The sequence below is a fragment of the Schistocerca americana genome, chromosome 3 (genome assembly GCF_021461395.2).
Source record: "Schistocerca americana isolate TAMUIC-IGC-003095 chromosome 3, iqSchAmer2.1, whole genome shotgun sequence".
In the NCBI taxonomy this organism is placed as follows: domain Eukaryota; kingdom Metazoa; phylum Arthropoda; class Insecta; order Orthoptera; family Acrididae; genus Schistocerca; species Schistocerca americana.
Window position 1 is genome coordinate 382,129,334 of NC_060121.1, and position 23,369 is coordinate 382,152,702.

General features: G+C 46.4%; 1 protein-coding gene across 1 annotated transcript in view; it reads left to right on the forward strand.

Annotated features, from left to right (window-relative positions):
- The window catches only part of LOC124606100 (probable tubulin polyglutamylase TTLL9), a 116,445-nt gene that overhangs the window by 15,315 nt on the left and 77,761 nt on the right, over positions 1-23,369 (forward strand). The window contains exon 3 of the mRNA XM_047138066.1: positions 20,422-20,528. Within this exon, the coding sequence (XP_046994022.1) occupies positions 20,422-20,528 (107 nt within the window). The remainder of the gene's footprint in view (positions 1-20,421; positions 20,529-23,369) is intronic.

A 23,369-nucleotide genomic window follows, 5' to 3' on the forward strand; every position in this document is an offset into this window, starting at 1 on the left:
AATTGTTAAATGTTCTTCAATTTCATAGCACGTCTCAAAAAATAACGCAGAATGTGCCGTAGACAGGTCAGTGCTTTAATGGCAGCCGGAGATGTACAGAAAGACCAAGATGTTCGCTGTTCTGTGGCCCATTTTGTCTGACGAGTAACACAGAAAACTGCATGTTTCCAGACACACTCACATTGCATTAGGAACACTGATCAAAGTGGATTTAATTATGAACCAACTTCTGGTGGGACGTTGTCTAAGAAAGGGAAAAAAACAACAGATGCCATGGTTCAGTCTACAACCTGTCTTCAGGAAAAAAATTTCGGCCCTAAAGCTAAAAAGGTCATGAAGACGATCTTCCATCAAACATACATTTGGAAGCTAGCACAAGTAGGAAAATGTCAAAAGACCTTTTAAAATCCTTTTTCGTGCATGTTGTTAATGGCAATGTCGCAAATAACTAGAAGTGTATACTACTTTGTGATTCCTGGAGAGCTCATAAGAACGCAACAACAGCAAATGATTCATTCGCGGGTAAAGACATCTTTGGAACTATATTTCTGCCGACGGTATAAAATATATCCAAAAAGGGTAACAGATTATGTACGGATTATCTTCAGTGACTTCTACACTAAATTGGGAAATAGGAAATTTCGTAATAAAATTGCATTCTGTTTTTCATAACCAGCTGTCTGCTACAGTGTATCAGTCTATGCTTCAATATTCCTAACAAACACGTTACTGAATTCTAGAATGTGATTCAAGTGACATTTGATTTTGCATCTCAAGAGTGTGATTCTGAGGATTTTCCAGACATTACTTTTGCCAAATGTGCCTATTGTGAATCGTACTAACTTCTGTTCTGAATGGTTTGCGTTTGGACGTTCAAACTCCACGGTTGGCCGCGGGGCATAATGGGAATTAGTATGGTTTGGTTTAGCGACGAAGCCCGCTATCATTAGGATGGCTAAGCAAAGTTCGCGAATTCGGGGGACTGCGAATCCGCATTTCGCGATCGAGAAGTCTCTTCACCATTAACATGTGACTGTCTGTTGTTCAGTGCCCAGTCACGAGATAATAGGTGCGATATTCCTAGATGGCACGGTGGCTACCGAATGGTACGTGGTTTTGGAAGAAGATTTCGCCCCTGTTATCCAAAGTGACCCTTATTTCGACAAGAAGTGGTTCATGCAAGACGGCGCTCGATCCAGTCGAAGCAGGAGACTATTTGATGTCCTGGAGGAGCACTTTGGGGACCGCATTCTGGCTCTGTAATACCCAGAGGCCACTGGCATGAACTTTATTGGCCGCCTTCCTAATGTTAATTGGAAGCTTTTTCTTCGTAGTTCGGAATTTCTGAGTAATATTTACTCCACATCATGCCTTTCGGCTTAAGTTCACATGGAGTTGACGAATTTTGTGCCGCAGCCTGACACAAACTAGGCAAGTCACTGCTCCGAACTGGACAAAGTATCGACCCTAAGCCTACAGACGAAATCAACGGTGACAGTGAAAGCTATAACTACAGGTAACGTGGGCATAAATCAGTACCGATGAACAACACCTGGACCATCTTAAACAGCAATAGTCGTTATCAGAGTTCCAAAAGCAACGTCCAGGTCTAGAGAACTGAGGTGATAAATGTATTCTGAAAGAGGCGTTATATAGACTACAATGGAGAGATTCTAAACTGCCGATTCAACAGCTGGGCTAGGTATTTAGTCGCGGCCACCGCAATCGGAATATATGATACTCAGATATTGTCTCACTACTTTTTGAGTCGGTTTCTATAACTCTAGCAGGGATCTATGTTAGAATGATAGTCAATCTTCTATTTGCATAAAAAATTAATTTAAATGTTGGGTCTGGTTTAAGTATTATGATAGTTTTAAATGTATTTTTATGACTGCATGGTTTGTGTGAGCATGTGACGATTCACTGGTCATATTTGCGAATTTTCGTGGGATTTTGCACACTTGCTGTGAAAGATTAACCAATACATGCAAGATCGGATTCTACGTCACAGGCTGAACCGAGCAGATGATTATAACGAGATGACGGCAGTGGTTCGTCTGTGGTTAAAAATGCTACCGTAAGTAAGCATAAATATATAGCATAAATAGACAGTTTTGATCTGACGAGCCGCGTAATTCCCATGGCATGCCACTGCCATTGCATAGATACTTAATCACCAACGCCAGTATGATAAACAAAATTTTAGAATCGTGATAAAATTAAAAATCTCCCAATTTCGAGGTTTATAGTGTAATTTGGGTTCTATATGCAGAAAACGTCTGCTCTATTGAAACTTAGAGATCAACACCTGAACTTTATGGAGGTGTGATGAATGAAGGTTGAGTTCGATAATGGTACATTACGTTTAGTGACGTACGAACGAAATTTCATGAAGAAGAACGACCAGGACGATCTTCTGTTATGGCTGATGAGCTCATATCAATGATTCTGGAAAACTTCAACAGGGTAAACTTCTCACTATTTTGGGATTTTCTGAAATTTCACGATCAGTTCTCTGTGAAATTGTTAGAGATGATTTGGGCTAGAGAGAAGAGTGCGCTTGCTGGGTTCCTCGCATTTTGACAGATGAGCACAAAAAACAACGAAAGAGAGCTGCACCGACTTTCCTCACACTGTTTTGCATTGAGGTTCAGATACAAAGCAACAGTGACCAGAATGGTTTCGTTCACCATTCCCAACAAAACCGAAAGGAGCAGACTAAATTTGAGCAGCAATAAGGTTACGGGGACAGTGTTTTGGATTCTAAAAGAAGTGCTACTCATCGACTTTATGCCTAGAGGAGAGACAGTAAACCAGCGGTTCATTGTCAGGCCTTATACCGTATACGCCATGCGGCGCCGCGCAAACCAGTGGCGTGTCCTGTTGTCAGCCACACTGTGCTTGTTCACGACAACAGTCAGCCACATTCTGCTGCGTTGACAAAGGATTTGCTTTGGCAGTTTAAGTGGGAAGTTTTTGAACATCCGCCTTACAGCCCGATCTATGTCCCGAGTAATCATCATCTTTCACTTCTCGAAATGAAGCATTTTTGGGCGAAAAGCAATACGGAAATTATAACAAATTGAAAGGGAACGTTAGTGACTATTTCAACAACTTAGTGACAAATCAGTAAGCAGAAGGCATAGGAAAGCATGTGGAGCGTGGCGGTATATGTTGGAACTTGAACGGCAGTTGCTATTGATTACAAATGTCCGGACAAATTAACGTTCTTTACTTTTACAATGACCATCGTAAATTTCTCCAGAAGTTTCACTTAGCCAGTTTCTGCTTCTTCCCTGATGAAATAGAAATGAAAATTTTGTTAGTGATAAATTTGCGAAGTAGGAATGCAAACAAGTTAGAATCACATACTATGGTGCTATCTTGTTTTATGCCCACATGGAGCGTTAGATAACAAATTTACCAATGTTCGAAATTTGTTTGGTTCGTCAAATATGTAATAAATGATATTTCGTCTAGTACGAAAAGGGAAACATGTAAAATCCTCTCTTCAACATGTTAACCGCCTTTGATTCCACTAATACCCACATAGTATTCTTCGGGATCTTACCTTGATTTCTGAGAATCACTACAGAAGCTTAAGCTGCCATTTCACGCGTGTTCGCAAACTAAATCTGTGTGTCTGTAGCACCAGATACAGTCGGTAACTGCAGTGACAGTGGTACACAAAGTACGCTCCGCCACACACCACAAGGTGGCTTGCGGAGTATAGAGGTAGACGTAGATAAGTAGCAGTGCAGAGCGATGCGGTCACAGATTACGTGAGCGAGCATGCACGTTCTGTGTAACCGTTTCTGAGCGCTCAGCAAGAACGTTGAAGCCCACGTCGTTATTTACTTCCAGGGTCGTGTTTCCACCTGCGTACGAATGGGGTTTACTAAGAGTCGTCGGAATCAGTGGCAGAACACAACTCCCGTAAATCTCTTTGTCGCGAAGAAGAAGTTCCATGAAAAACTTATGAGGCTCGTGAAATCCTGATAAGTACAGCGTCGGCAAGGAGTTTATTCAAGTCCTTCCGGATTCAAAGCTTGCTTCTGCATTCTGTCGTTCTTTTGCTAAAACACTAACTACATGTCTGTGAAGTGTTATATGACATGTTTTTCCATGCCGTGTTCATGAGAGTCTCAAATAATTAGAACTCGATTAACTGATAAGAAGACGCTAGGAAGGCTTCATTTTTAGTCGTAAAACACGATCAGAGTTGGCCGTCGTCTATCGCAACATTGCCCGGTGCCGAGTAACTTCTCGGTAAAACGTAATCTGCAGAAAGTCCATATTTTTGTGTCAACAACAGTTTTGTCGACAGTTAACCTAAAATTTCGTTTATAGAAACGACTACGGAAACCTCCTTAGGTCGGAACAGGCACTCGCACAGGAGACATTAACAAGTTTCTAGCAGAGGGCCATTTTCAGCAGGAGCTTTATAATTTGTATCAATCAGAACGCCTTTTTTAAGCTGCTACTGAATGAACTTAATCACTAAGACGCATTTCGCATTTAAAGAATCTGGACTACTGTACAGCTTTCACTCGTGTGGTAACAGACTGAAAGCCGCACTTTTTCCGTTCTTTTGGGAGTTGTTAACATTTCCAAGCCTAAATTTCCTTGTTTCACTAAATTTTTGGCGTGTACTGTGGCTGACACTATAGATTCACTATAGGTATCAGCAAGACACACCACATGAATTTTTGTTCACTGTTAAAGTGACGATAACTATAGTAAATCTGTAGTGAAACACAGAAATTTCGACTTGGACACATTAATAACACCCAAAACAACGGAAACGACTTTAATACCTTTACCTCATGAGTGAAAGCAGTACAGTCGTCAAGATGTCAGATATAATTTTAACTGACATCCACTGATGTTGCCTTGTTAATAAAGGCTAAACTGGTCTGATTGCTGAAATACTTTCGGTTGCAACATGCGGGAAGCGTTTTTTTGGTCCCCTGTGGGCATTAAGTAGCAAATACGTACAAGGGGAAGTATGCCCCGTTCTCCAGACGGAACTCGCCAAGTAGCACTGCTGGCCAAGTCCGGAGAAAATACAGCGTTTACGAAGTTTCGACCCTCTTTCACTTGACTCGCTACTGAAACATTTTGCAACCAATATGCTTATTTTAGACAGAGGAGTTTCATGAAATCTTTATAACGCGACCATTTAGTGTAAGAACTTGTTAGTTTTACGTATGTTAGAGTCCTCGTTTCGCAGCTCCGGCAAATTAGCTCCATAAATACTGATTTGCGTGAAACATGTTACATTACTTATCGATCCCTTTCATTATTGCCTGTACGTCGTTTGATATTCTCTAGACATCGAAAAATCACCCTGTAGAATGTGGTGCTACATTCGGCACGTTTATTTATTTACTCAGTCTAGATTACTTCGAACACGGCTCATCTTTGTACTTAAGCTGGGTGTTCAGACTAAAATGTTGGCAAGTAGCACTGGTTTGGTTAGTGGAAATCAGGAGCTTTCACTTCCTGCTGAATCTCGCTATAGGTAGTCCATGCTAGTTCGAAAGTTTGTGTGATTTGAAGTACATCTTCCAATAAGACATCCCAAAATTTTAATTCTTTGTGCGAGATCCCTTTGACTGGCGCATACGTTTACACGACATTATGATTTAAAGAATCTGACATTATCTACAAGTAAAAACAGATTTGCGACTTAGTGTTTAAAGTTATGCTGCGCGCATGTGATACAGTTGCTTATGACTTTTTCTCTTTGATGAAGCCTCAGCATAGATGTAATAATGTTGGTCTGACTTCGATAATGTGGACTCAAAAAACACACATTTTCTTTGACGAAACTGATATGGTTCTAGAAGAGTAGCTGGTTTTTCTAACAGGAGAAAAATTGCATGATCTATCCATGAATGAACTTTCTGTCTTTGCTGGTGAGTTACGTGGTATAGTTCGAAATGCTGCCGTAGACCGCAGACGTATACCCTCCAGTCTCCTTGAGCGTCGTCAAACCGTGTGAATGTTGAAGAATGGGGCCAAAATACAGCGGCTGTGAGGCCGCTTGCGTCGGTGATGGATGCTACTGCTTAACGAGCCAGTTCAGGAGCTGATGTTGCTGCTGCAGCTTTTGCACTGTTCCGATTTACACGGTTCTTATTTGCACTCGCAGACTAAGGGTTCTACATCGGCGTTGCATATCCACAAGCCACATTACGGCGTGTGGAGGAGCGTACTTCCGGTACCACTATCCGATCCCCCCCTTTCCTTCTCTATTCGCGAACTGCGAGTGGGAAGAATGATTGTGATAATATTCCGTATCACCTCTAACCTCTCGTATATTCGTGCTGTGCTCACTTCGCGAGTCGTATGTGTAAGGAGTTTAATATGTTGCTCGATTGTTCCCGGAACGTACTCTCTCGTAATTTCAGTAGCAAACTTCTCCGTGATGTACAATGCCTCTCTTGTACCGTCTGCCTCTGAAGTTTGTAGATCATCTCGATAGTGCTGTCACGCTACTGTGCCATGCCGTGAGTAGTCTCTTTTATTAATGCAATCTTGTGAGGATCGCAGGCTGATGAGCAGTACTCAGCAATAAGTCGTACAAATATTTAGTAGGCCACATCTTTCGTGGCACAATTACATTTCCTTAAGATTCTTCCACTGAGTCTTAGCCTACCTCTGTTTTTTTCTTACAATTGGATGGTTACTCCTAGGTATTTTTATAGTGTAATCGTACAGTAGTGAATTTCTCCGTCTGTTTGTACGCACTCTGTTACATTTATTTATGTTCAGGGTCAACTGCGAGTTCCTGAACCAACCACTGCCCCTTGGAGATTTTCCGGCATTCCTTAGGCGCTGTTAGCTTGCTATGGACAAGTGCATCGTAAATAGACATCTACACGTACATCTACCATTGCTTACATACTCTGCAAGCAACCGTACGGAGCGATGGAAAAACAGCTGTCTTTATGCCTCCGTACAACCCCTAATTTCTCTTACAGGGTGTATACGACCCAGGACAACCGGGAGATCCGGGAAAAAACGGGAATTTTTTCATCCGGGAGAAAACCGGGAAAAACCCGGGAATTGTTTATAATTCCGGGAATTTTTCATTGTTTTGGTTTTCTGTTAAATTTTTGTGAATTTGACTGGTAAGAACCAATACTCCAACAAAGGATATTACTGTATCCCGCTACTGCAGTATAATACTGCAGCAACAAAACATGAACGAGAGGAAAAAAACAAAAATAAAACTTAAGTTGCAAAGGAAATGCGCCGCATACAACAACAAAACACAGTGCTCACACAAGCGTCTGCCAACAGCACAGTGTGTCGAAGGCTTAGGAAAACTATGCAATGCTTCATAACAACACATTGCCTCCGATGAGCATGACGTGACAACTGTTTAAGTCGTTTGAGCAGTTGCGGTCGGCTTTTGCGCATGCGCAGTTTCGTCGCGTATGAGTAATACCTTCTCCCGCTTCTGGTTACAGAAGTATGGCTGGGCGCCACTACCTAATATTGCCCCGGTTCGGAAATATAGTAAATCTGGGGCTGATGCACAGAGCAGTCCGAGTTCTGGTGGGGAGGTGGGTCATCTCCACGTGACCTGTGTTTACGTTCAGTGATTTTGTTGTTTCCTCTTCGTTTATTGCTCTCACGTTAAATGAAAACAAAACGGATTTTTGTGGCCGGGAGCTATCAAATGAATTAAAATACGTTCGCTTAGTAACGGAAGGCTAAAATATGTTATTAGTTTTAGATTTTATTTCCACTTTTAATATAGTCAACCATTAATCGCCTTGCAGATCAATGAAGTTATTTTTGTCGGTTTGCTAAAGAGATTTGGCTTTTAATCTTTTCTGCTGAGGCAGTCAATTTATTTGAAACGAAGTGTTTAATTTCACACTCTTGGCGGGTTTCAACTGTTCGCTACATTTCAAGTGCATGTATGGCATTATACCATAATAAAGGACCAAACAAGATAATACAGCACTGGTACTCCAAGAAAATTTACATCCGAATGTGGACATACGAATGTGCACTTTAAGTCGAATTATGCATTTTAGTGTGGTTCACGAATTTCCGATACTCTTGGAGTATCCTCTGATGTCTTGTTTCTTTTATGACATAATGTAAGATCTTTTAATGTTTTACACGTACGAACATACGGGCTTCCTGCGTCATCGCAGCTGCGCAAGCGAGGTGACGCGTGTTATCTGGCGCTCTCTTGCAACTGCTGAAACGAACCTATTTCTAACAGGTCGCGGGAAAATATTGCGAATGGTGGTTTGAAAAGCGTTACATTCAAAGCAAATTTCCCTTTGTGCAAGATGAACTATGTACGATGAGTTTCTTAAATCACAAAGCGTTTGACTCCATTTAAAAATCAACGCTTTGAGGACAACCATTTAGAAGAATTTCGATCCCAGATCAGACATTTTCGTCGTTATTAAAAATTTTACTGGCACACTTCTGTGATGTATCTTAATTTAAACTTTTCTTATTTGTGTGTTCGCTCTACTTAAGACTCATCTTGCTATTGGCTGACTACATCACGTGTCTCATGTTGTCATCAGCGGGCGAGATCAAGTGACATGAGCTATGACTGGCTTACAAAAGCGCATCGCAATCTCGATTTCAGTGTTTCGGAAAGTAACATGCGGTGTTTGGTGGAATTCAAATTTATACCTTCGTAATACGAAAATATGCAGCGTACATGCCCCTCCCCCTTCCGGGAGTTTTGTTGTCTAAAGTGCCGGGAAATTCTAAGTCGGTATATAAAACCATAAACATTCAAAGGATTGATGCGTTTTACAGTGCCGAGGAAGAGTATACTGTCACTTAACTCGGAAAATGTGTGTTTTCACCCGGGATAATGTGTATTTTTAACCGGGAAATCCGGGAATTTTTTTTCTTTGTCCACGTATACACCCTGTCTTATCTGCGTATCCTTAAGCGAAATATACGTTGGTGGCAGCAGAATCGTTCTTCAGTCAGCTTCAGATGTCGACTTTCTAAATCCAAGGATTGCCATTTGAGTTCCCGAAGCATCTCTGTACTACTAGCGTATTGTTCGACCCTACCAATAACGAACTTTGCAGCCCATCTCTGAACTGCTTCGAAGTCTTCAACACGACTTGCTACTGATACCAAACGCTCGAGCATTACTCAATAACTGGTCGAACTAGTGTCCTGTATGTGGTCTCCTTTACAGATGAACCACACTTTCCCAAAATTCTCGCAATAAACTGGAGTCGGCCATTCGAGTTCCCTACTACAGTCCTTACATGCTCGCTCCATTTCATATCATTTTGCAACATGACACCTGGATATTTATTCGATTTGACTCTCTCAACCAGCACACTGCTAAGGCTGTATTCGAACATTACGAGATTTTATTTTTCCTACTCATCTGAATTAACTTATAATTTTATATACTGAGAGCTAGCTACCATTCATCACACCAACTAGAAATTTTGTCTAAATCATCCTGTATCCTCCCACAAACACTCAACGACGACACATTCCCATACGCCACAGCATCATCAGCAAACAACTTCGCAAGGGTTCCGACGTTATCCAGCAGATCAATTATATGCGAGGGCGTGTTGGAAAGCTAAGCCTAAGAACTTTCTAAGTGAAAACCTTTGAGGCTTTTTAAATAAAACAAACGTTATTAACATTCTGCATCTTTTTTCTCCTCCCCCCATGAACCATGGACCTTGCCGTTGGTGGGGAGGCTTGCGTGCCTCAGCGATACAGATAGCCGTACCGTAGGTGCAACCACAACGGAGGGGTATCTGTTGAGAGGCCAGACAAACGTGTGGTTTCTGAAGAGGGGCAGCAGCCTTTTCAGTAGTTGCAAGGGCAACAGTCTGGATGATTGACTTATCTGGCCTTGTAACAATAACCAAAACGGCCTTGCTGTGCTGGTACTCCGAACGGCTGAAAGCAAGGGGAAACTATGGCTGTAATTTTTCCCGAGGGCATGCAGCTTTACTGTATGATTAAATGATGATGGCGTCCTCTTGGGTAAAATATTCCGGAGGTAAAATAGTCCCCCATTCGGATCTCCGGGCGGGGACTACTCAAGTGGACGTCGTTATCAGGAGAAAGAAAACTGGCTTTCTACGGATCGGAGCGTGGAATGTCAGATCACTTAATCGGGCAGGTAGATTAGAAAATGTAAAAAGGGAAATGGATAGGTTGAAGTTAGATATAGTGGGAATTAGTGAAGTTCGGTGGCAGGAGGAACAAGACTTCTGGTCAGGTAACTACAGGGTTATAAACACAAATCAAATAGGGGTAATGCAGGAGTAGGTTTAATAATGAATAGGAAAATAGGAATGCGGGTAAGCTACTACAAGCAGCATTGTGAACGCTATATTGTGGCCAAGATAGATACGAAGCCCACACCTACTACAGTAGTACAAGTTTATATGGCAAATAGCTCTGCAGATGACGAAGGAATTGAAGAAATGTATGATGAGATAAAAGAAATTATTCAGATAGTGAAGGGTGACGAAAATTTAATAGTCGTGGGTGACTGGAATTCGGTAGTAGGAAAAGGAAGAGAAGGAAACATAGTGGGTGAATATGGATTGGGGGAGAGAAATGAAAGAGGAAGCCGTCTGGTAGAACTTTGCACAGAACATAACTTAATCATAGCTAACACTTGGTTTAAGAATCATGAAAGAAGGTTGTATACATGGAAGAACCCTGGAGATACTAAAAGGTATTAGATAGATTATATAATGGTAAGACAGAGATTTAGGAACCAGGTTTTAAATTGTAGGACATTTCCAGGGGCAGATGTGGACTCTGACCACAATCTATTGGTTATGACCTGTAGATTAAAACTGAAGAAACTGCAAAAAGGTGGGAACTTAAGGAGATGGGACCTGGATAAACTGAAAGAACCAGAGGTTGTACAGAGTTTCAGGGAGAGCATAAGGGAACAATTGACAGGAATAGGGGAAAGAAATACAGTAGAAGAAGACTGGGTAGCTTTGAGGGATGAAGTAGTGAAGGCAGCAGAGGATCAAGTAGGTAAAAAGACGAGGGCTAGTAGAAATCCTTGGGTAACAGAAGAAATATTGAATTTAATTGATGAAAGGAGAAAATATAAAAATGCAGTAAATGAAGCAGGCAAAAAGGAATACAAACGTCTCAAAAATGAGATCGACAGGAAGTGCAAAATGGCTAAGCAGGGATGGCTAGAGGACAAATGTAAGGATGTAGAGGCTTATCTCACTAGGGGTAAGATAGATACTGCCTACAGGAAAATTAAAGAGACCTTTGGAGATAAGAGAACCACTTGTATGGACATCAAGAGCTCAGATGGAAACTCAGTTCTAAGCAAAAAAGGGAAAGCAGAAAGGTGGAAGGAGTATATAGAGGGTCTATTCAAGGGCGATGTACTTGAGGAAAATATTATGGAAATGGGAGAGGACGTAGATGAAGATGAAATGGGAGATACGATATTCCGTGAAGAGTTTGACAGAGGACTGAAAGACCTGAGTCGAAACAAGGCCCCCGGAGTAGACAACATTCCATTGGAACTACTGACGGCCGTGGGAGAGCCAGTCCTGACAAAACTCTACCATCTGGTGAGCAAGATGTATGAAACAGGCGAAATACCCTCAGACTTCAAGAAGAATATAATAATTCCAATCCCAAAGAAAGCAGGTGTTGACAGATGTGAAAATTACCGAACAGTTAGTTTAATAAACCACAGCTGCAAAATACTAACACGAATTCTTTACAGATGGTTGGAAAAACTAGTAGAAGCCGACCTCGGGGAAGATGAGTTTGGATTCCGTAGAAATACTGGAACATGTGAGGCAATACTGACCTTACTACTTATCTTAGAAGAAAGATTAAGGAAAGGCAAACCTACGTTTCTAGCATTTGTAGACTTAGAGAAAGGTTTTGACAATGTTGGCCGGAATACTCTCTTTCAAATTCTGAAGGTGGCAGGGGTAAAATACAGGGAGCGATAGGCTATTTACAATTTGTACAGAAACCAGATGGCAGTTATTAGAGTCGAGGGACATGAAAGGGAAGCAGTTGTTGGGAAGGGAGTAAGACAGGGTTGTAGCCTCTCTCCGATACTATTCAATCTGTATATTGAGCAAGTAGTAAAGGAAATCAAAGAAAAATTCGGAGTAGGTATTAAAATCCATGGAGAAGAAATAAAAACTTTGAGGTTCGCTGATGACATTGTAATTCTGTCAGAGACAGCAAAGGACTTGGAAGAGCAGTTGAACGGAATGGATAGCGTCTTGAAAGGAGGAGATAAGATGAACATCAACAAAAGCAAAACGAGGATAATGGAATGTAGTCGAATTATGTCGGGTGATGCTGAGGGAATTAGATTAGGAAATGAGACACTTAAAGTAGTAAAGGAGTTTTGCTATTTGGGGAGTAAAATAACTGATGATGGTCGAAGTAGAGAGGATATAAAATGTAGACTGGCAATGGCAAGGAAAGCGTTTCTGAAGAAGAGAAATTTGTTAACATCGAGTATAGATTTAAGTGTCAGGAAGTTGTTTCTGAAAGTATTTGTATGGAGTGTAGCCATGTATGGAAGTGAAACATGGACGATAAATAGTTTGGACAAGAAGAGAATAGAAGCTTTCGAAATGTGGTGCTACAGAAGAATGCTGAAGATTGGATGGGTAGATCACATAACTAATGAGGAGGTATTGAATAGGATTGGGGAGAAGAGAAGTTTGTGGCACAACTTGACCAGAAGAAGGGATCGGTTGGTAGGACGTGTTCTGAGGCATCAAGGGATCACCAATTTAGTATTTGAGGGCAACGTGGAGGGTAAAAATCGTAGAGGGAGACCAAGAGATGAATACACTAAGCAGATTCAGAAGGATGTAGGCTGCAGTAGGTATTGGGAGATGAAGAAGCTTGCACAGGATAGAGTAGCATGAAGAGCTGCATCAAACCAGTCTCAGGACTGAAGACTACAACAACAACAACATCTTTATTCTTCATGTGTCTATATTTGTTTTTCAACATAGTGATTCTGATGACGATAACAATTTTCCCAACGAGAGAACAGTTTGTTGATACCGTCACTGTAGAATATCGGAGTTTGTTGACGGAGCCACAACCTCACCTCTGCTTGCACCGCTTCATCAAAATCAAAGTGAAGTCCTCGAGGGTGTTATTTAAATTTTGGGAACAGATGAAAAACTGGAGAGGGCCAAGTCGGGACTGTATGGAGGATGATCGCTGACAGTGAACCCAAGGCGTCGGATTGTTGCAGATGTCGCAGCTTTCGTGTGTAGTCTGGCATTGTCATACTAAAGAAGGGGGTGCTCCTAGTGTGGACGAACTCTTCGAATTCAAAATACGATTACAGCATGCTATTTCTCGCGCACCGTCATAGTTACGTTACACGTCGACATGTTGTAGGCTACAATTCGGAGCCCCCTAGAGGCAGAGGGCTGCAAATGCGTAGACATGAGAAATAAACATGTAGGTTAATCATAACGTTTGTTTTATTTGTAAAGTTTTAAGAGTTTTCACATAAAAATTCGGAGGCATTACTTTTCGACGGGCCCTCGTATAGCGTGATCTTTAATGAAGCTATGATATTCCTTTGGGGTCTTCAACAAATTACTTTAAGATCTGTCGATTTTGCTCGCTAAGAATAACGCACTGAGTTCTATCTCTTAGAACGTCCTGAATGCAGTCAGAAATCTGGTCCGATAGTCGTTAAGCTTGTATTTTGTTCTCTAAACGACACTGCGGGTCTGTATCGGATTATTTCCGAAAGTCAAGGAACACGGCACCAACTCTCTGGATCTCATGCACGAGCAGAGCGAGTTCGGTTCCCAAATATCCCTACTTGCGGAATCGATACTGGATTTTTTAGAAAATATTTGCTTCTCCAAAAACTCATACTGCATGGACATAAAACATGTTCCATACTTCCACAACGGATTGAACTCAACGATATAGGTCTATAACTAAGTACATCGGTCCTACGGCACTTCTTGAAAACGCGAGTGCCGTAAGCATTCTTCCAGTCGCTAGGTACCCTTCGTTGTTGCAACAACCTACGATACACTACTGCTACAAGATGGGCAAGTTCTTTCGCACAGTCTCCGTAGAATCACGCAGCTATCTCATCTGCTCCAGATGCCTTTCGACTATTAAGCGATTGCAGTTGCTTTTCTATCACGTTTCTGAAATGAAATTAGCGTATGGCATCCTTGGCCGGGAGGCCCCATGCGAGGAAGCTCGGCCGCCAAGTGCAAGTCTTATTTCAGTTGACGCCACATTAGCCGACTTGCGCGCCGGTGGTGAGGATGAAATGATGATGAGGACAACACAACAACCAGTCTCCGAGCGGAGAAAATCTCCAACCCGACCAGGAATCGAATCCGGGCCCGTATGCATGGAAGGCGAGCACGTTACCACCCAGGTAAGCAGGCGGCAATACCTGCCATTTCAGCGGTCGTTCGATCCCCTGCGTTGAAACAACTTCGAAAGACCGAATTCAATATTCGCCAATTTAATGTGAACAAAATCAGATTTCTATTGAATCTCGAAAAACATACATTGTGCAAATAAACCTCTGCTGCGTTCGGTATGAGGCGGTTAGTATATCACAGTATTGCTTACGTCGAGGATAATAGTAAAATTTACGTTAAACTGAATTATCACAGCAGACTCCTTTTCTTAAGCGCGACCACATAGTCCCAGACGGGGAATTGCTGCAGTTCAAATGTCATCGTCGCCCAGAGCAGTGGTTCTCAATCTGAGGGTTTCACTTCTTAAGGGTTTTTTTTCTTCTTTATTGTTATTTTAACACCTGAACAATCAGGTAGGCTGGCAGCGGCATGCTACGCCGCTCTTCAGCCATAGTGTTGACAATAACAGTACAATAATGGAGAATTAAAATGAACATAGTGACGGGCAAAAAATAGTGGTCACAGATACACAAAAAACACGGAGCCGTTCACACTCGACGATAACGACACTGAAAACACGTTGACACGGCGCACGTAACACTGATGAATCCAACGGCACAAGTGAACGTAGAAGCGTGACGGCGAACACTAAAAACACAAAACGACGTCACACACACGAGACATTGATGGCGATGATCTCCGGTGCGCGAAAGTCCACGTAGCGTGTGCGAGTCCGGGGACCTCCCAAGTGGGGAAGAAGGGTGAGGGGGGGGGTGGAGAGGGTGGAGAGGGGAGAACAAAGATGCCAGTGGCTGAGGAGATTGGAGGAGGAGTAGAGGGACAGGGGAGGGGAGGCCCGGGGGAGGAGTGGGGAGAAGGGGAGGAGGGACGGAGGGTGACCAAAGGAACAGACACAGGGAGAGGGAGGGAGGATCAAAGTTGGTAGGAGGGGTAGATGGAGGGGAGGAGGACATCATCAGGGAGGGGGAGAGGGTAAGGAGGGTGGAGAGATGGAGAACGGGTGGGACGTGGGAATACAGGCGCGGCAGCGGGCGGGGGTGGGAGAGGACATGTGAGACAAGCGGATGAGGAGGATCGAGTTTGCGGGAGATGTACAGGATCCGTATTCTTTCAAGGAAAAGGAGGAGGTGGGGGAAGGGGATGAGATCATACAGGATCCGCGTGGGGGAGGGGAGACGGATGTGATAGGCGAGGCGGAGAGCATGGCATTCAAGGATTTGTAGGGATTTATAAAAGGTAGGGGGGGGCAGAGATCCAGGCTGGATGGGCGTAAAAAAGGATAGGGCGGATGAGGGATTTATAGGTGTGGAGGATGGTGGAGGGGTCCAGACCCCACGTATGGCCGGAAAGGAGCTTGAGGAGACGGAGTCAGGAGCGTGCCTTGGCTTGGATTGTCCGGAGACGGGGTGTCGAGGAGAGGCGACGGTCGAGGGTGACGCCAAGGTACTTAAGGGTGGGAGTGAAGGCAATAGGATGGCCATAGATGGTGAGATAGAAATCAAGGAGGCGGAAAGAAGGGGTGGTTTTGCCTACAATGATCGCCTGGGCATTGTCTTTTGGAGGGATTGACCTTGAGCAACCACTGGTTGCACCAAGCGGTGAACCGGTCAAGATGGGATTGGAGAAGGTGTTCGGAGCGCTGCAGGGTGGGGGCAAGGGCAAGGAAGGCGGTGTCATCGGCAAACTGGAGGAGGTGGACGGGGGGTGACGGTGGCGGCATGTCCGCCGTGTACAAAAGGTACAGAAGGGGGGAGAGGACGGAGCCTTGGGCCACACTGGCGGAGGGGAAAAAGGTGTAGGAATCCGTGTTATGGATGGTGACGTAGGAAGGACGGTGGTAGAGAAAGGAACCTATCAGACGGACGTAGTTAATGGGAAGGGCGAAGGTTTAGAGCTTGAAGAGGAGACCGGAATGCCACACGTGGTCATAAGCACGTTCGAGATCCAGGGAGAGGAAGACTGCGGAGCGACGGGAATTAAGCTGTTCGGAAAGGAGATGAGTGAGGTGAGGGAGAAGGTCGTCGGAAGAGGACGGCCGAAAGCCACACTGGATAACGGGAAGGAGGCGGTGCTGGCGGAGATGCTGGTGGATGCATCGGGTGAGGATAAATTCCAGGACCTTGCTGAAGACCGAGGTAAGGCTGATGGGATGATAGGAAGAGACAGCTGTCGGCGGTTTGCCAGGTTTAAGGAACATCAGGATACGGGAAGTTTTCCACAGGTCGAGATAGTAACTGCTGGACAGTACTACATTGTAGAGCCTGGCCAGAGTGGAGAGGTAAGCGACAGGAGCTTCACAAAGGTGACGGTAGGTGACACGATCATGACCAGGAGCTGTGTTGCGTTTTGTGCGGAGGGTAGTAATGAGATCCTGTGTAGTGATAGGGGCATTGAGTTCCGTGTGTGCAATGTTGTCCAAGTACTGGAAACCAGGTTCGAGGGGAGGGACAGAGGTGTCAGTTCAATTGCAGACATCCGGGAAGAGGGAGTAATCAAACTGGGGATCATTGGGGATGGAAAACACATCAGAGAGGTAGGAGGCAAAGTGATTGGCCTTACTAAGGGAGTCATGGAAGGGGTGATCATCATGGAGAAGAGGATAGTAGGGGGATGGTTGAGTTCCGGTAAGGCGACGGAAGGCTGACCAGAACTTGGACGAGTTGATAGGTAGGGTAGCATTTAAACGGGTGCATGTCTGTCGCCAGTCCTGGCGTTTCTTAGTCACGAGCAAATTACGAATGTGTTGCTGGAGTTGCTGGTGACATCGTAGTGTGTCCGGGTCACGCATGCAGAGGAAGGCACGGTAGAGAGGGCAGGATTCACGGAGGAGGAGGACGGCCTGTGGAGGTAAGGTAGGACGGTAGGGGTGGATGGCGACAGTAGGGACGTGGGCCTCCACAGCCTCAGACAAGGCCTGCTGGAGAAAGGAGGCGGCATGGGTTACATCGTCAGGGTGGTGGTAGGTGAAGGGGTGGCTATCGACCTGGGTGGAAAGGGTATCCTGGTAGGCATTCCAGTTGGCACGGGAACAGTCATGGACGTACTTAGGGGAGGGTCAGTGTGAGGGTCGGGGCGGGGGCGACGACCATTTGAAACAGTGAGGAGGACAGGGAGATGGTCGCTACCAATAGGCTCCAGGACATCCACCGTTATGCGGCCAAGGAGGTTGGGGGAGGAAAGGATGACATTGGGAGTGGAGTTGGATTCAGGATGTGTGTGCTGGGGGATGGGGATGAGGTCGCCTTGAAGGGAGGAGAGGAACCGATGCCACCGCCATAACTGGGCGGCGGAACGACTATGGATGTTCAGGTCAGCGGCGATCACGTAGGAGGAGAAGGTACGGTCAATGTGGGAGAGGAAGTCGAAAGGAATAGGGGCGTTAGGGCGGACATAGATGGTGGCGCAGGTAACGGTAAGGCTGGGGAAGAAGAGACTAAGGATCAGGTGTTCGGTGGGGTCGGGAAGAAGAGGTTGGAGCCGAACAGGGATCTGGCGGTGGTGACCAACGGCAACTCCGCCACGCGCAATTGCGAGGGGATTATTGGAGCGGTGGAGGAGATAGGGCAAAGTGTGGATGGTGTGGTGGTGTTGGAGGAAGGTTTCATTGAGGAGGAAGGCATCCACGCAGTGGGTGGTGAGGGTGTGCAGGAAGAGGTTCTTGTTGGCATGAAGGGAGTGGATATTGTTGAAAAGGATACGGTGCTGTCGCGCCATGTCGGGGATTTAGGCAAGGGTGTCAAGACGGGAGAAGGTGAAATGAGCCTGGTTGTTGGAGTAGGTGGCGTACATTTTGAGTGAGGAATCTGATGATGTCCTCAGCGGTAGGGGGTGGGCGAAGGGAATTGCTGGGAGGGGTGGGGGTGTCCAGAGGATGGACAGGGATGGTGAGTTCAGGAGTGGTCAGAGGGGGTTGGGCTTTAAACTTTTGGGAGTAGGTGGGATTTAGGAGGTTGCAGGTATTGCAGGAGGGAGGGGATTGAAGGTTAGGGCACTGTCGGAGGAAGTTTGCTTGCCTACAATGTGGGCAGGTGGGGGCCTTGCGACACTCGGCTGTTGGGTGTGCATTATAGTGCAGACACCTCTGGCAGTGCAGGAATTGAGGAGGGGAACGGGACGGGTCGACCTTGTAGCGCTGGTTGAAGAGGATGGCACCCTCCTTCAGGAGACGGTCAATGGAGGGGGCGTCCTCGGAGAAAACCCACATAAGGCGGGTGGGGCCAGCTGAGTTGAAAATGCGGCGGACTGCCCGCACCTCCAGCGTGGGATGCGCCTTGAGCTCCGCCAACACCTCCTCCTCCGTGATCGTCGGGCTAAGCCAAGTGATCACGGCGGTGAGGGTCGGCGGGCGATGCGGGGGTTGGGGTTGGCGGGTAGGAGACGGAGAAGGGGCAGGGGTGAGGGAGGTGTTGGGCAAAAACGGGTGATGGGGAGGCGGGAGAGGATGTCAGTATGGAGGGTTGGGCTGGGGGAGGAGATGAGAATGGAATCCCGTCTGGGAGTGAGGAGAGAGATGGGGGCACCAGAGAAGTGTTGGCGGAGGAGGAGGGAGAGATTCCGGGCCTCGAGAAGGGAAGGATCAGGATGGGAGAGGAGGTATTTGTATAAAGAGGGGGGAGGAGGAGGAGGGGAAGGAGGAGGCGGCGGCAAAGGGAGCGGGGCCAGGCGGGAAGACATCCATGGCATTCTGGGGGGGAGGGAACGAGGACGAGGCGGGGCCTTTTTGGGAGCGGAAGAGGTGGTGGTGCCACTAGGGCGTTTAACGGCGGCAGAAGGGTGGGTGGTGATATGAGGGATGGGAGCTATAGGGAGGTGATGGGAAGGGGCAGGTCCCGGCGTGGACGCAGCAGTCGGCGCCGGAGATGGTGATGGTGAAGGCGACGGCGACGGTGGTGGCGGTGACGGCGAAGGTGATGGGGAGAGTTGGGCATGGGCACCACCCTAGCTGGAGCGGCAGTGACAGGCCGGGGGAGTGGGGGGAAAGGATCAGAGGGAGAGGAGCGGGAGGAAGAAGCTGGAGAGGGGGCGACAAAGAGCGAGGGCGAAGGGAGAGTGAGAAGAGGCGGGATGGAAAGAGGGGGTGTGACTGGGCACACCATGTTGTGGTGGTGGTGGCGGCGGAGGGGGAAGTATAAACGATGGCTGTGGTGGTACTGGTGGTGGGGGCGGACATGACGACAGGGAGAAACAAAAACGCACAGGACGAAAAAGAAAGGACAAAAACTGGGGACAGACGAAGACGAAGACGGAGGAAGACGAAGACGGAGGAAGACGAAGACGGAGGAAGACGAAGACGGAGGAAGACGAAGACGGAGGAAGACAAAGACGGAGGAAGACGAAGACGGAGGAAGACGAAGACGGAGGAAGACGAAGACGGAGGAACACCAGAGTCCCACGCTGCTGGCGCTGACGGCGACGGCGACGGCGACGGCGACGGCGGGTGGCAGGAACGCCGCAGCTGCTGCTGCTGCCGCGGACGGGGCGGGGACTGCTGCTGCTGCTGCTGCTCGGCTCGGCTGGACCGCTGCTGCTCTGCTCGGCTCGGCTCGGCTGGCTGGCTGGCTGGCTGGCTGGCACCTGAAAAACCTAGCACTTTGATTAGTGCTGGAATGGCACAATCGAAGGGCGGTAACCTTGCGGAGTACCGCCGGAGGTGGGCGCTTAAGGGGGCAGCGAATCTAAATATGGTACGATTATACTTGACATCTAAAACCAGTACCATTGTAAAATGTTTTTACTGTTACCAGTTAGTATTAAAACGTGACTATAATAAGCTACAAAAAAATTACATAAACGCAAAAATGCTTTTAATTCATTTATCCAATAAATAAAATTTTAACTTATACAAGCCGCTGTAATGTAGGCAGGTGTTCTATCTTGGAGTACACGAAGCGGACGAGCTCAGCTTCAGACAGCGTCCCGACCAGCGAATTCGGACGGTCGCAGTGTGCTCCCGTATTTTATTTGTTCGCAGGGTGACTACAAGATGTTCACAGAGCACCACCGCAAGAACCCAGAAGATATCTGGATCGTCAAACCGGTCACCGGCAGCCAGGGGCGTGGTATTTTCCTCTTCAAGAGGTCAGTCGGCGGCGACACACATTACTGTACTTGTATGTACAAACTGCTGGCAGAAGGCGCCAAAGCCGTCTTTATAACCACAGCCGCTCTCGTTGTGGGAATTTGCTGTCAAGTGACTCATTAATCTGTAAATATTAAGCCGGCCGCTGTGGCCGAGCGGTTCTATGCCCTTCAGTCTGGAACCACGTGGCTGCTACGGTCGCAGGTTCGAATCCTGCCTCGGGCATGGATGTATGTGAAGTCCTTAGGTTAGTTAGGTTTACGTAGTTCTAAGTCTAGGGGACTGATGACCTCAGATGTTAAGTCCCATAGTGCTTAGTGCCATTTTAACCATTTGTAAATATTAACACTGCATTATGTGGAGTGTTTTCTCCTTTTTCTCTTCTGCAAATAGTGATTTACTTTCGTTTCAGTGACCTATTATTCACCCTAATCTGGCAAGCTGCTCAGCATTTTTTTTTTCTTTTTTTGAAAAAAAAAATGGTTGAAATGGGCCTGAGCACTTTGACACTTAATATCTGAGGTCATCAGTCCCCTAGAACTTAGAACTACTTAAACTAACCAACCTAAGGACATCACACACGTCCATGCCCGAGGCAGGATTCGAAACCCACGACCGTAGCGGTCGCGGGGTTCCAGACTAAAGCGCCTAGAACCGCACGGTCACAACAGCTGGGTTGTTTTTGTTTTTTTTTAGGCTGGATTTTATCTTTGTTCTTCTCATGTCTGCACTGAGGAAAAAAAAACAACTTCATAATTATCTGTATATTGCGTACACTGGTACCCAAAATTAAAGCAACAAACCGCTATTTCCCCGTCTTGTGTCTAATTAACGATATAGTCACACAGACTGTCAACAGATGTCCGTACGATCGCGCTCTGCACGGAAGATAGCATTACAGTCAACGGACAACCATGCTAGTGATGAAGCAAGGACGCCTATAAATCGAGGTAGTGTTTGCCGTGTAGTCCCACATCCACAATCGCTGTGTGCACAGTCACAGACGGTGCAGTATGGCACAGAGAAGATGCCTACCAGACTCTCTGCGGTGAGAGGCCAGAGAAAGAAAGAAAGAAGGCAGAACAGTCGGCCGGCCGGGGTGGCCGAGCGGTTCTAGGCGCTACAGTCTGGAACCGCGCGACAGCTACGGTCGCAGGTTCGAATCCTGCCTCGGGCATGGGTGTGTGTGAAATCCTTAGGTTGGTTGGGTTTAAATAGTTCTAAGTTCTAGGGGACTGATGACCTCAGACATTAAGTCCCATAGTGCTCAGAGCCAGAACAGTCGCAAACTGATGCGGCCCGATGGCTCAGTGTGAATCGTTCTGTTATTTCTCGGACGTGCCGGCAGTGTATAGAGAGAGAAATTGTATCCCGAAGACCAGGGCAGGACCGACAACGCGTGACTTCAGAAGAGGACCGTTAGTTGGCTGTAAGGGTACGACAGTACCGCGTTTGCGCTACACCCCATCTGGAAGGTCAGCCCGTAGCATCCACTGGATGTGTTGTATCGGCAAACGGTGTGCATAATTTTTCGGCAGAGTGGCCTTTATTGTCGGAGACCTGCTGTATGTCTACCTCTGACATGTCTTCACAGAAGGGAACGTCTAGAGTGGGGTCAGCAACATGCTACCTCTATGGTCGAACAGTGGGCCAATGTTGTTTTCACAGATGAGTCCCAGTTTAGTCTAGAGAGTTATTCTCGATGGGTTCGCATCTGGAGGAAAAGTGGGACACGATTTAGGGACCTATACATTGTGGAAAGAGACTGATGTCGAGAAGGATCCTTAATGATGTGGGCAGAGATTATGTTTACCACAAGAACCGCTCTTCATGAAATTTTATGGGTGAATCGACAAGGTTTAACTGCTGTCATGTATCATGACGAGATCTTGGAACCTCATTTGCAGTTGTTGCGAGGTGCTATGGTTCAAATGGCTCTGAGCACTATGGGACTAAACATCTGAGGTCATCAGTCCCCTAGAACATATAACTACTTAAATCTAACTAAGCTAAGGACATCACACACATCCATACCCGAGGCAGGATTCGAACCTGCGACCGTAGCAGTCGCGCGGTTCCGAACTGAAGCGCCTAGGTGCTGTGAGCCAATACTTTGTATTCATGGATGACAATGCTCGACCTCATAGAGCGCGGGTGGATGAAGTTTTCTTGGAAACGAAAGATAATGCACTCATGGCGTGGTCTGTTCGTTCTCCCGATTTGAATCTCAAAGGCCGGCCGGAGTGCCCGAGCGGTTCTAGGCGCTACAGTCGGGGAACCGCGCGACCGCTACGGTCGCAGGTTCGAATCCTGCCTCGGGCATGGATGTGTGTCATGTCCTTAAGTTAGTTAGGTTTAAGTAGTTCTAAGTTATAGGGTACTGATGACCTGAGAAGTTAAGTCCCATAGTGCTTAGAGCCATTTGAACCTTTTTCTGCAACTCAAAGAGCATGTTTGGGATGGAAATGGAAATGAGCGTTTGGCGTCATTGGCCGGGAGGCCCCTTGCGGGGCAGGTCCGGCCGCCTTGATGCAGGTCTTAGTACATTCGACGCCACATTGGGCGACCTGCGCACCGGATGGGGATGAAATGATGATGAAGACAACACAACACCCAGCCCCTGAGCGGAGAAAATCGCCGACCCAGCCGGGAATCGAACGCGGCCCCTGAGGACGGCAGTCCGTCACACTGGCCATTCAGCTATCGGGGCTGACAGCATGTCTGGGATGCACTGGGGAGACAGCTTGCATTACGTCTGCATCCACCAACCACTCTCCAAGCCTGCGAGTAACTCTTCAGGGCCGCGCGGGGTAGCCTCGCGGTCTCGGCCGTCTTGCCAC